The sequence below is a fragment of the Scyliorhinus canicula genome, chromosome 22 (genome assembly GCF_902713615.1).
Source record: "Scyliorhinus canicula chromosome 22, sScyCan1.1, whole genome shotgun sequence".
NCBI lineage: Eukaryota > Metazoa > Chordata > Chondrichthyes > Carcharhiniformes > Scyliorhinidae > Scyliorhinus > Scyliorhinus canicula.
Genome location: NC_052167.1, coordinates 15,903,925 through 15,918,191, shown reverse-complemented (window position 1 = coordinate 15,918,191; position 14,267 = coordinate 15,903,925). Strand labels below are relative to the sequence as shown.

General features: G+C 38.0%; 1 protein-coding gene across 10 annotated transcripts in view; it reads right to left on the bottom strand.

The window, feature by feature from the left end:
• Positions 1-14,267, bottom strand: part of LOC119956026 (adenosine kinase-like) — a 264,496-nt gene that overhangs the window by 51,017 nt on the left and 199,212 nt on the right. For 6 of the 10 annotated variants that reach the window (XM_038782747.1, XM_038782748.1, XM_038782749.1 and 3 more), the window contains exon 7: positions 4,028-4,198. The exons of the other annotated variants lie outside the window; for them this stretch is intronic. In XM_038782747.1, the coding sequence (XP_038638675.1) occupies positions 4,028-4,198 (171 nt within the window). The remainder of the gene's footprint in view (positions 1-4,027; positions 4,199-14,267) is intronic. 10 annotated transcript variants of the gene reach the window in all.

Genomic DNA, 14,267 nt, shown 5'->3' with positions numbered 1-14,267 from the left:
ATTAATTTTTTCCAATTAAGGGGCAATTTAGCATGGCCGATCCACCTACCCTGCACACCTTTGGGTTGTGGGGGTGAAACCTACACAAACACGGGGAGAATGTGCAAACTCCACACGGACAGTGACCCAGGGCCGGAATCGAGCCTGGGACCTCGGTGCCGTGAGGCAGCAGTGCTACCACAGGGCTTATTTAGTATTCTGTGCTATATCTTAGTTTATGATTATTATGATTATAGTGGAATGATCATAATCTATCATCTAAAATTGTCTCTCACCAGTGTTATAAAGCTGAATTCGTTTACTCCACATACATCTCAAGTTTGGAAACAAATTCTTAAAAGTGTCATTTATGTCAAGTAAATGTTCTTCACAGTTCAAATGAGCACAGTGTGGAATTTCACATATCCACCATTAAACTTTAATGAAATCTGAATGATGACATTTAAAGTCTATTTTAAATATCCACTACCATGTTGGGAACTAAATCTATCTCACCTCAAATCTTGCTTGGGGTTTGTTAATGTCTTGTATGTTTTTTCCATGTTTTGTAACTCTACATTGAAGAAATTAATTATTTAAGCAAAATAATAATTTCCATTGCAATTCTAGATTTTTAAATATCTCTAAGAGGTACATATAAATGTCATCCTTCTTCAATGTCAGGTTATTCAATTCTACTGCACGGAAAAATAAAGTGCAGTGTTGCGTGATGAAGGCTAACAATGATGTCAATGATGCCTTGTAAAGATGTGAAACGCAAGGACATACAACCACTTGAAGGCAATTGCAAACATTATTTGCTGTATATTATTAAGTGACTCACAGTGCTGCCTGCTTGATGAATACACATCGATTTATTTGAGCAACCTGTGACTGTCCGAGTCAAAAACTACAGCTATTAAGTAGGATTTAAGTTACTGCTGACTTTATCATTCTCTCAATGTCATTGTGGGCAATTCTATTTTAAAAAAAATAATCTAGTGATTTACTTGAACTACATAAGCTCCTGCATTGCACATATAATAATTGCAATGGAAAGGCCAATATATGCTACAGCCTGCATCATGGTGAATTATGTCAAATTTGCTGTAATTTGAGTGCAAAATCATCCAAAGTGCACTTCAGTAGGATAACCTTCAGTCTTATTTGCTTTGACTTCCCGCCTATTACCGCAGAACTATGGCTCAGATGCAGTCAATTTGGAATTTTATTTATCAATATTAACCAAGGCAATGGGACAGCTGGCTCACTCAACATTAAAACTGAATTGGCATTCAGTGTCAGTGAATGGAACGCAAGACAAGTGGAAAATGTATCACACTACTGTCTCAAATAAACAATTCTTACAGATCACATTGCTAACCAATATATCTTCCACTCGACATATTAAATTTGATACTCTGGATGAACCTACTCTTAAAACTCCCTGGATCCAACAATCGATTTTCTTTCCTGATGAATCTCTTAGTAAGTACATTGTTGAATCAAATGATGACTCACATTGCAGATTGTTAATCACTGCAGGAATCCTTGTACAATATTAAGCAAAGTCAAGCAAACCCTTATGGGAATAGCATTATGATGATTTGGACAATGACTAATTAAATAAACATGATATATTTTTATTATTCTTTACCTATAGTATAGTCATTATTCACATACCAAGTTTCACAAGTGCTACCAATTAATTTGATCCATTCCATGAGCTTCAATGAACCTTGACATTAAACTATTTTAAATACAGTGAACCTTTAATGGTCGCCAATTGTTTAACTGCAATGGCACACCAGCATATAGAATCATGAACCTTAAGCTGGGGTTTCAAGGAGACATTTTGACCAATTAAAAGTAAAATAGATAGCTGACTTGACAAGAGGCTGGTAAACCATACCTGTCTGTCCTCTTGGCTATGGGATGGTGAGAGCTTTACTTGCCTAAGGGATACGTACGTAGCAATGAAATAAAACGTCAGTAGCTTTGAAACAGTTCCAATGCATCCATACATAGGAATCAGAAAACTAGTGAGAGAATTTTAGTTGAGAATAATTTTCAAAGCATAAAAACTGTCTGCAATATATTTCAGGGGCGATTCAATAATTCTAGCAGGGAGGTCCTGATCAAAGAGTGTACAGGTCAGCGGCAGAGTTAAAATATTGTAATCCTAATTTGGAGTTAAGTGGAGCACAACATTCAAGATCGAATGACAGGTTCAAAAACCAAATAAAAATTGAAAAAAAAGACTGAACGACAGGACCTTGTGCTTTGAGGTGAATTGCCCAAGATCATTTTGCAATAAAACGTCTTTTTTTTCCTTCACTAAGTTCATTTTTGGAAAACAAAATATGCAGCTGTTCCATTTTTAAACTTGTTTTCTCAGTCACCTCAACCTACTAATCAGGTGATTTGCTCAGCAAAGTGAATTTCAGAGCTGGTCATCTCAACATGTTATTGCAACATGTCAGAGCAACAGTGGTACAGTCAAAGTGTTATTCAACCAAAGAAATTCTATGGATAACTAACTAAAATTAAAATTGTTGCAAGAGCCAGGGTATGGGGGTGGCAGACACGGTGGAAGGGCAACTGAATTAAAACTAAGAACAACTGATGTGATTAGCAGTCCTGCAATTTTCATATCAAAAATGAGAAACACCATTATAAACCAAGCATGTTTTCTTAAAAAATCTCCCCTAAACATTATGGCTAATCTTACCAACAAAGTCATTCCTGTATACTGCCATCTCTTGCATTATTTAATTCCAGATGTTTTTAAATGTCTAATTATTATTTCCTTCCCATTGCCACATCTTCAAAAAGAATTCCATACATATGTACACCATTTTCTTGTCACAGAAGTCAGATAGCAAGAGTTTGCATCACCATCTAATTGTCAATAAAATAGAGGGCCCCACAAAACGGATGCAGTAGCTAATGTTAACAGTGACAGTTTATAATTTCACAGCAATTTTACCACTAAAGCATTCAACTTGAATATTTTTCAACACTGCGTTAAACTGGATTCAGATCCAGTTACTGCCTTTGTATGCTTATCGACATTTTTATGGTCATCGAACGGAAAGTGACAACATAAGAATTTGATGAATTAAGATCTAAATGATCAATAAATAATTTATTTTCATTTCCTTTCGATTTCCCAATAGCTCAGGAAATGTGCCAATGATTAAGGCACTAATACTTCATAAAATATTGTTCAATATATTTGATATGCTTGTGATTTTTAAGTGATTAAAATTGGTATTACTGCACACAAAGCTAGAAAAACTGCCAGGTTGGTGCATACAATGGTATAAATTGTCAATACAAAAGGAAAATAAAACATTGCCATTCTTTAACTGAATGTGGACATTTTTAATGACTATATCATGTTACATGTGCGAAGTGCACTCGATTAACTTTTTTTTCTAACTGACTTGAGGTAAGGAAAGAGGTTGTTTTTAATGAATGGATGGATAGAGACTGCAATAAATGTGGTTCACATGGATTTTAGAAGGCTTTTGATCAGTTTTACAGAAGGCGAGTTACAAAAAATTCAGGCGGACAGTACAGCATACGAAGAAATATAGCAGTCTATACTGAATTGGAATTTGTTTGATGAATGAAAAATTTTGGCACCCACAAAATAACTGCAAAAGACATTCAGAAAACAATTCGTGGAATGTGCAGATTCAATTAAGCATGGATATATTTGAGGCAAAATGTCTTGGAAGAAAAACTAAGAATTGGAGCACACACTCAGTGGAAAGATAGAAATTTAAAAAAAGACTAGGATTCGAATAGATAATTCTCAAGTGTAAGTGCAGGTATATAAAACATACCACGGAAGTGTCATGAAACATTTTACTATGTTAAAGACGCCACATAAATGCAAGTTGCTATTGTTCTGAGCACAGTCTAACCCAGTGTGAAATTGGTAAAGAAAGCATGAGTGGTTTTTTTTCAATGTAATGAGTGCTGTATTTCCAGTTAACTTCATGTAAATCAACCATATTTACTAAAAGGAGACACAAACCGTCTCATTTCCAAACAGGATATCAACGTAGGGGAAAATTTTCATCAGGTCCTCCTTAAAAAACTGCGAGATGAATGGTGCTGATAGATTTAGACTCATGATCTTATTGTTTTCAGACGCATGATTTGCCACTTTCAGAATGGATTCTGTTGACACTGTAATAAAGAATCCCTGGAAGAGAATATAAGATGCACATTGTTACTGGCTGTAGGGGAACATATTTGCAACAACAGAACTTTTATGCAAGAAACTAGCATGAACGCAAGAAATTATATCAAACACTATTAATAGATTGTAATAAATATCATTACATTTAAACATTATTAGCCAGGGTTTTTCTGTAATAATGGCAAGCCTATTTGCCATTAGTAGAGGATAAATCTGACAACTTCTGACATTCACACAGGTGCAGTTAAACACAGAAGTCCAACAATTGTTGAACAACCTCTCTGGTTGTGAATAAAGTACATTTTACAAATGTGGGGAATCATTACCTCAGATGATGTTCATATAAAATTTTTTTTAAAAACAAACTTTTTTTCTGCCTTTTGTCTCTTAGTCCTATTTGCATTTCCCAATCTTTATTTTGCTTCCTGTACGCTCATTTATATTTCTGCTTTTCTGGTTTATACTGTGTCACACAATGACAATTCTTCAATCCGATTAGATGAAGAGCCACGCCGTTGCTTTCCCTTGGTCACAGATGCCAAAGATCGCCAATGGGGACTCATACTGACAGATGCCATAACAGAAATCTCACCTGACAGCCCATTGGCAACTATGTGCGAGGTGAATGACAAAAGTTGATGCGTCATCAGTGAGGGGAAAATCTGGGCCATTGTTTTGATATTAAGACAAAAAAACATTCAAATACAAAATTAGTATAGTCAGGTCAGTTTTAAGTACAGTAACAAGTACTCTATTTTTCAAAATAATTTAAAAACAATATATTCAAGGATACAGTTAAGGGACAATTCAGTGATCTTTTTATTCTGGTAATTAACATCCACAGTGGCTTTAATTTTTTAAAAAAACATCTGAAGGGAACAAGAACCTACTTTACATGTGCTTCTGAAAGATATTCACAATTCTACAATAACACAAATGCATTCCATTCTGAATGCATGGTGTAGTGTAGTTGCATTGCAGGAATTATTTGAACGGTTACTTGGTTGAAAGCTATGTGACCAGGCTGCACAAAAGATGTTGCCTTCTCTGCACCAGACACAGGACAGAAGAGCTCTGTACATGCAGACTCAAGTGTTTGAATGCCAGAGGATTCATTTTGAAAAATGCAGAGGGAATGGTAACATAATGGTTATGCTGATCTGGAGAGCTGAATTCAAATCCCACCAGAAAAGCTCAGTGACGAAATAGACGCCTCAAGAGTTGGAAGATTGTGGGTACTGCAAGTCACAAGTACAATTTGGACCAAACTGCAATAGTGCTGCATCTTGCAAATGTCATCTTTCAGATGCATCAGTCAACCTTGTCTACTTGTTTCGGTGGACATAAAATGCTCCATGACAATATTTACAGAATACTTATCACTCAATTAACACAACTAAAAAAAAAAAGTTCATTATTTAAATTTGTATGTAGGACTGAAGTGTCAGATTTGCTGCCACATTGGCTAACTTAACAGTGATCACACTTCAAAAGAAATGTAATGGCCATGACAGTCTTCGGACTGTCCCAAGATCGTAAAATGTGCCAAATAAGTGTTGAGGTTTTTTTTCTGGTGCGCACAATTGTTTCGCCCAACTTGATTTTTTTGTGCCACATATTGACCCTAGTTGAGAATTATGTGCTACCTTCCTTCCAACACTGTGACCTTAGCCAGCCAAATGGCTTTTGAGAAAAATCTTGTGATTCAGTTTTTGATTTGCAACCCCACAATTGGAGAATTTCAACACTTCATCTGCTACCTCTCCACACAAAGTTGAGACTGGTCAATAAATTTAAATGTAAAATCATTCTGTCCATTGCTGAATGCTTTGCCTTTATGCTGATTTTTCTGCCTGGATGTTCTCATTTGAATAATTTTCAACGACAAAATGTTTTTGAGATATGCTTCTCAATTTCTACACACTTCTAACATTACTCGCTGGATCCTTGCCAGTTTACACTAGGTTGTCAATCTCACCTTATTGTGTATGTAAAACAGCACCACTTCAGCTCTGTTTATACTAACATTCAGATTAAGTTCAATCCAAATTAATTTTCGCACATTCTGCATAAAAAACAATTTTCTAAAGTACTTGAAAAGCCAATTCAAGTTGCTGCTGAAGAGACACATGCTGCTGAAGCTTTTTCGCTTGCACTCATCAGGACAAATGTAAGAATAACAAATTGCAAACGATCTCAACCATTTATATTACAGGAGAAAAGTGGGTTTATTGGTTGGCCGATAGAGAAAGTAACCGGGAACTATAGGCACCCCAAACCCATGGGAAATTCAACAAAGGTGCAAGGCTTAAATATATGTGATAAAGGAACATCTGTAAGTATGGTCGATTTTAATCTGCATACAGATTGGACCAATCAAATCAATTACACTACCGTAGAGGAGGAAATCCTGGAGTGTATAGAGGATGGTTTTCTAGACCAATACGTTGAGGAACCAACTAGCGAACAGTCCATCCTAGGCTGGGTATTCTGAAATGAAGATGGAATCATTGGCAATCTATCCCCTTAGGGACGAGCGACCATAATATGGTAGAATATTTCATCAAGGTGGAGAGTGAAGTGGTTGATCCCGAGACTAGGGTCCTGAATCTTAAGAAAAGAAACGACAGTGATATGAGCCATGAGTTGGCTATGATTGATTGGGAAACGTTACTTAAAGAGATGACTGTGGATAAGCAGTGGCAAACATTCAAGGACTGCATGGGGAAACTGCAGCAATTGTTTATTCCTGTCTGGCACAAAAGAAAAACGGGAAAGATGGCCAGTCCATGGTTTGCAAGGGAAATTAGAGACTGTATTCGATCCAAGAAAGAAGCATACAAATTGGCCAAGGAAGATAACAGGTCTGAGGATTGGAAGCAGTTTAGAATTCAGCAAAGAAGGACCAAGGGACTGATTAAGGAAAAATAGAGTATGAAATTAAACATGCAGGGAAAATAAAAACTGATTGTAAAAGTTTCAATAGGTACAAGAGAAAAAGATTGGTGACAGTCAGAAACAGGGGAATTTATAATGGGGGACAAAGAAATGGCTGAGCAACAAAATACATACTTTGGTTCTGTCTTCACAAGCAAGAATTCAAATAAGACACCACAAATGTTGGTGAATGCAGAGTTCAGTGAGAGGGGGAACTGAAGGAAACCAATCTTAGCAGAGAAATGGTGTTGGGAAAATTGATGGGACTGAAGGCTGATAAATCCCCAGGGCCTGATAATCTACATCCCAGAGTACTTTGTAGCTCAGTGGTTAGCACTGTTGCTTCACAGCACCAGGGACCCGAGTTTGATTGCCTGCTTGGGTCACCATCTGTGCGGAGTTTGCACATTCTCCCCGTGCCTGCATGGGTTTCTTCCAGGTATTCCGGTTTCCTCCTACAAGTCACAAAACATGTGCTTGCTAGATGAATTGGACATTCTAAATTCTCCCTCAGTGTACCCAAACAGGTGCCGGAGTGTGGCGACTAGGGGATTTTCACAGTAACTTCATTGCAGTGTTAATGTAAGCTTACTTATGACATAAAGACTATTAAGGACGTGGTTCTAGAAATCGTGGATGCATTGGCGGTCATCTTCCAGGATTCTATAGACTCTGGAACAGTTCCTACAGATTGGAAGGCAGCTAATATAACTCAACTACTTAAAAGGATAGGTAGAGAGAAAGCAGGGAAATATAGACCAGTAAGTCTAATATCAGTAGTGGGGGAAATTCTAGAATCCATTGTCAAAGGTTTTATAGCAAAGTACTTAGAAAACAGTGGCAGGATTGGACAGAATCGGCATGGATTTATGCTTGACAAATCTACTGGAATTCTTTGAGGAAGTAACTAGTAGAATTGATGAAGGGGGGGCCAGTGGATAGGGTTTATTTGGACTTTCAGAAGGCTTTTTATAAAGTCCCACATAAGAGATTAGTGTGTGAAATTAAAGTGCATGGTATTCGGGATAGTGTATTGAGATGGATAGAAAACTGGTTGGCAGACAGGAAACAAAGGGTAGAAATTAATGGGTCTTTTTAAAATTGGCAGGCAGTGACTAGTGGGATTGGTGCTAGGACCTGAGCTATTCACAATATATATTAATAATTTAGATGAGGGAGCAATATGCAATATCTCCAAATTTGCATATAAAAAATTGGCCATAAATTAGGAAAGGGGAATGTGCAATGAGACCTGGGTGTCCTCGTACACCAGTCGCTGAAGGTAAGCATGCAGGTACACCAGTCGCTGAAGGTAAGCATGCAGGTACAGCAAGTGGTAAAGGCAAATGATAAGCTGGCCTTCATTGGGAGACGATTAGAGTAAAGGAGCAGGGATGTCTTGCCGAAAGCATACAGGGCCTTGGTGAGGCCACATCTTGAATATTGTGTGCCGTTCTGGTCTCCCTATCAGAGGAAGGATGTTCTAGATATAGAGGAAGTGGAGTGAAGGTTTACCAGATTGGTTCCTGGGATGGTGGGACTGATAGAAGACGAGAGATTGAGTCAGTTAAGATTGTATTTGATGGAGTTCAGCAGAATGAGGGGGGATCTCACAGAAACCTATAAAATTCTAACAAGACTGAACAGAGTAAATGCAAGAAGTATGTTCCAGTTAATAAAGGTATCCAGAACTAGGGTTCACGGTCTGAGGATATGGGATAGACCATTTAGGACAGCGATGAGGAGAAATATCTTCACCCAGGGTGGTGAGCCTGTGGAATCCGTTATCACAGGAAGTAGTTGAGGCCAAAACATTGCATGTTTTCAAGACACATTTAGATATAGAACTTGAGGCAAAGGGGATCAATGAATATGGGGGGGGAGCCAGGATTAGGCTATGGAGTTGGATGATCAACCATGAATGGCAGAGCAGGCTCGAAGGTCTGAATGGCCTTCTCCTGCTACTATTTTCAATGTTATGTTTTTATATTCCTTTAGTTTGTAGAGAACAAGTTCCTGTGCATGAATGCAAGTCACTTCTAGCAAGCATTAATGAGCCACGTTACAACCTCGACTGATTATCTTAAATTGGCAGTTAGTGTAGCTAATAGCACACTCAGAATTGTTCAACAAGTGCTGCCCAATTGTGGAATCACACCTAAAAGTGGTAATTTTATTTTGTGTTTTGCAAGCACAGATTGGTTGAATACAGTTTGTACTCTGCCTATTATGAACAAGTGAAGTGACATGTTGTTTGATTCGACCAGCCAATCATTTATTGGGACATATGGCCCATGTAGCTGGCACTGAAATTCTTACACGATGTTACCCAATTGCATGGTAGGCAGAATGTATTTTTGGACTGACGGCAGCAACCTGTTAGTGGAAAATACCACTTGAGTAGCCACTGCATAATGGCAGTGTGAAACAGCCATGCTAAATTAGCAAAAGACATAAATAGTACATTTGCTTTCAACGAACACTAATGAAATCTGGGACAAAGGCAAGTATAACCATTAACTTAATTCAGGACAGGCCTTCCAAAGGCTTATGTTGACATTTACTCTTAATTAATTTCCATATGGGAGCTGAATTTCAAATATAACTAACACTACATTACTATTATGTAATATAATCAGCTTAAGGGAACAGTGGATTCCCGCATGCTATTGTGAAAGACTCAGTCCTCATATATCCTTCGAACTCAGAGTCTTAAATGCTAGTGGCAATGTGTTGATATATTTCCTCTAGCACCTCTTCAACACAATTAAGGGAAATTATTTTGATTAATCAATAGAACAATTGCTTCTACGCTTTGCGAAGTGGAAGAAACAGTGCATTCTGAACAGTGAGAACATTCTTAAGCCAGAAAAAGTATTAAAGGAAACAGAAAGTATATTGAAGGGCAGAAAAAACAGTGCCTATTCACAGGAGGCATTTTGGTCTGGTTTGGGTTACAGCTTTTAAAAAATTAATTCTACAGTTGTGGCACAAATTGTGATCTGTATAGTTTCTGTTCCCCTCTGACGAACATGAATGCTTCAGTCATAAAGGAAATGATGTAGTTGGTGACACATGAACAGAGTTCCAAAACAATCCAGTACAAATAATCCATCAACATATACAATGGGGAATACTGAAATATCTAGTTTATTCCTGCATGAAGACGACCTTCACAGTTCACTCATAGAACAAACTGAGTAATTCACCATTCCCAAGAGTGTATCATCTATATGCTAATGCTTAAAAGTCCATTTCCTCAGTTTGTCATGTAGAGATCTTGTACACACAGATGTAGTTCAAATGATACTGTCAACCTACTTATAAGAACACACTTGCTATCAGAAATTTTCTACAACAGCCTGGAGTTAACCAGCTCCTAGATTTGCTGATATGATGCAACACATGATTTGGTATCTAAATTCAACTTCTCCCACGGAAAAAACACAACATTTATTTGGTTCTGATTCTGGATTTCTGATTCATCTCGGGTGCGCAGTTCAATAATTATACTTCAAGAACAGATCCCTGCAAAACAAGAAAAAATGCCTATTATCTCTAGCACCTGATTTTCTCTAATTTTTGATTGTTGACAATTGTCTACAAGTGGCAAATTAATACTTTCAACACTGCAAAGGAAATCAGGTAATCAAAACCTGACTAATTACTGCCATTTAGAGACTATAAATTTGAATATATAAAAGGTGTCAACGTGCACAATTGAGTTTTGCTTGATTGCTCACCAATTTTTTCTATAAAGTGCATTGTTTTTGATTCAGCGTGCAACCTAAATTCTAAAAGACCCTTTGCCTTGCATTATGAAGTTGTTTCAACAAATGTATTCTAAATTATATGGCACCTGAATAAGATATCTCTGCAACCCTGCCATACCACTAGAATGATTTTCTTCATCCCTGTAGCATACATACTTGGATTGTATTTGTCTACACCACTATTAAACCCTCTTTGATGAATATTATATTTACAATAGTTTGAGGATTCATAATGACTAATCTCATATTTATGCAACTGACTGGACGATGAGCATAATAGAGCAGCTCAGCCAACAAATTTCTGTCATTTACTCAGCAGTTGTCAGATCTTAAATCAATGGTTAAAAATAATCTAACAGGAAATCATGAATAATTACAAATTTATAACACATCAGCAGAATCCACTTTTTAATACATTTATTGCTGACAGATTTGTTCTGTGGCTATTAGCAGGACTAACGGCAATCTCTTTTTCTCTGCATGACATACCTGACAATTTAATCATTGGTTTCCAATTTATTTTTCTGTCTGTCATTTTTATAGTATTTTCATTTAAAGTATTGCTACATTTATTAATCCAGGTTGATCCGAAATGTACCTTTTTTCCTTTGGTCAATCAATTATATCTCTAATTTCAAAATGAAAACTGGCCACAATTTATAAAAGTGTGCTTCCCACTCACTACAATATAAAAACAATTCTTCACATCACAAGTTGCAACTTTTTTTTAAGAACAAAATTCTTTAGAAACTAAAAGCTGACACACAGGTGGAACTATTTTTGTTTCCACACGTATGAGGTAATTTTGAAATCACTAATATTTCTAAAGTCTCATTCCAGAGGATACAATTGACCAGGACGACCTACAAATTATCTCCCAATGTTCATCTAACTATTCTCTATCGGGAGATTTCCAACTACATCTGTAATCAGTGCTCTCACTTAGTTAGTCCACTGGAGGCTGTTTCATCGGTGTGGAAAGCAAGTCAATGAGAGAGTAGGACTAGCAAAACATGCACATCCACAGAAAGTTGAAGTATAAGAGTTAGCTACCAATTGGGAATTCACTCATGATAACTTGCATGACTGACCTGCCTCAAACAATTAAACTTAAGCAGCACGTAGTCAAATAAAAGCAAAATACTGCGGACAACTGGTAATCGGAAATAAAAACAGAAAATGCTGGATAAACCAGCAGGTGTGGCAGCATCTGTGGGGAAATAAGAGTTAACATTTCAAGTCCACGACTCTTCTACAGAACTCAAAACCTTAACTCTGTTTCTCTCTCCACAGATGCTGCCAGACCTAATCAGTTTATCCTGTATTTTCTGTACTTGTTTCGCACATCGTTATATCTCTATTCATAAGTTAAAATACTTGCTTCCTTTTCTTGAGATCAACTTGTGAACAGAAAAACTAAGTTAAACAATATTTAATAGCAGAATATATGTTAAGATACCACAAGTTACTCAAACCTTGCGTTTATGGTGACCTGTATGGTCTTACATAGAACTGGGACTTTATGCATCTCGTCCTTGGGCGTGGTTGGTGGCTGCCCTGGGTGGATCCTAGGCCCAGGCCTGCCAGAGGTGGGGACCGTTGTCTTTTATCTTTAGGTCACAGTCAGTGGGTATGGGGGTTTATGGTTGGGGTTTTTTCCTTCAAGGGTAGGGGTTTGTAAATGGTATTTGGTTTGTATGGATTTGTTTATTTTCCATTTTATAAAGTGAAAACTTGAATAAAAACATTTGTTTAAAAATGTTTAAATTCCTACATATGTTTATAGAACAGGCTCATTTCGGGGTCAGAGAACAGACAAGGATGTGGAAGAGATGGGTGGGACAAGCATATGAAAAAGACAGCGAGAGCGGTGCAGCAGAGGCTGGTGGACTCCATTCTTGAAGTGGACCACCAGTACTCACTTGTCCCAACCCCGGAGTTATAGGCAAGTAAGGAAAAGCTGCAGACACAATTCGATTGGTTGTCAAGCTGTGACCCTCAAGAAGTTATTTTATCAATACAGGGAGAACGCCAGCTAAATTGACAGGCGGTTTCCTGGGAGATCGTACAGGTAAATAACTCGAGCGGCAGCCTGGTTTGCGTTCCTCTTCAGGTTAATGTCGATTTTGAATCGTTCTATTGAGTCTCTATAGATTGGAGCCTCCGGCTGGGGGATTGGTCATGACTGACTTTTTGGAAAGCTTATCCGTCCCAGCTGTGGAGGGGGAGAGAAGCGAGGAGTTGGAACCCTCACTGGGTCCAGGGGAAATTGTGAAATGCATTGTGTTGATGGAGACTGGTGTTGATGGAGACTGGTAAAGTCCCTGGCCCAGATGGCTTCCCCACTGAACTTTTAAAGAAGTTGCGGAGCAGTTGGTACCTTTAATTCCTTATCCTGGGTTTGTTGCTCTCTACCCTCACACAGGTTCGATAGCACAGTGGTTAACACTGTTGCTTCATAGTGCCAGAGACCCGGGTTTGATTCCAAGCTTGACTTACTGTCTATGTGGAATCTGCACGTTCTCTCCCTATGTCTGCATAGGTTTCCTCCCACAAGTCCCCAAAGACGTGCTTGCTAAGTGAATTGGACATTCTGAATTCGCCCTCAGTGTACCCGAACAGTCACCGGAATGTGGTGTCTAGGGGATTTTCACAGTAACTTCATTTCAGTGTTAACGTAAGCCTACTTGTGACGCTAATAAAGATTATTATAATCTCTTTGATTCTCAAGAAAGACGAAGACCCAACAGAGTGCGGGTCGTATCAACTATCTCACTTTTAAATGCAGATGTTACTTGCCAAAGTGTTGGCGCTGTTGCTGGAGCCCGCTTCCCAGAGGAGATCTCGGATAATCAGAAACATTTTAAGGATCGATAATTGTTGGGTAATATACGTCACCTGCTAAAGGTCGTCCTTTTCCCTCAGACTTTTGAATGGACCTAACTCGTATTTTCTCTGCACCCTAGCTATGACTGTAACATTACATTCTGTAGTCTCTCCTTCGTTCCCTATGTATGGTGTGTGTTGATGCAAGAAACAATACTTTTCACGACATACTAATACATGTGACAATGATAAATCAAATCAAATTCCTCGGTGTCCGAATTGGAGTTGATTTGTTTCCCTAGATGCCGAAATGGCGTTCGATAAAAGTGGAGTGTGAATATCCGTTTGAGATGTTTAGGACTTTTATCTCCCGGATTCAATGACTGCTAGTGTTTGTACGAATGTTCTGAATTCTGGCTACTTCCTGTAGAATAGGGACACAAGACAGAGGTGACCACTATCACCCCTCCTGTTTGCTTTGGCAATAGAACCGCTTGCTATAGCGCTGAGGTCCTCAGTTAAGTGGAGGGTGATAA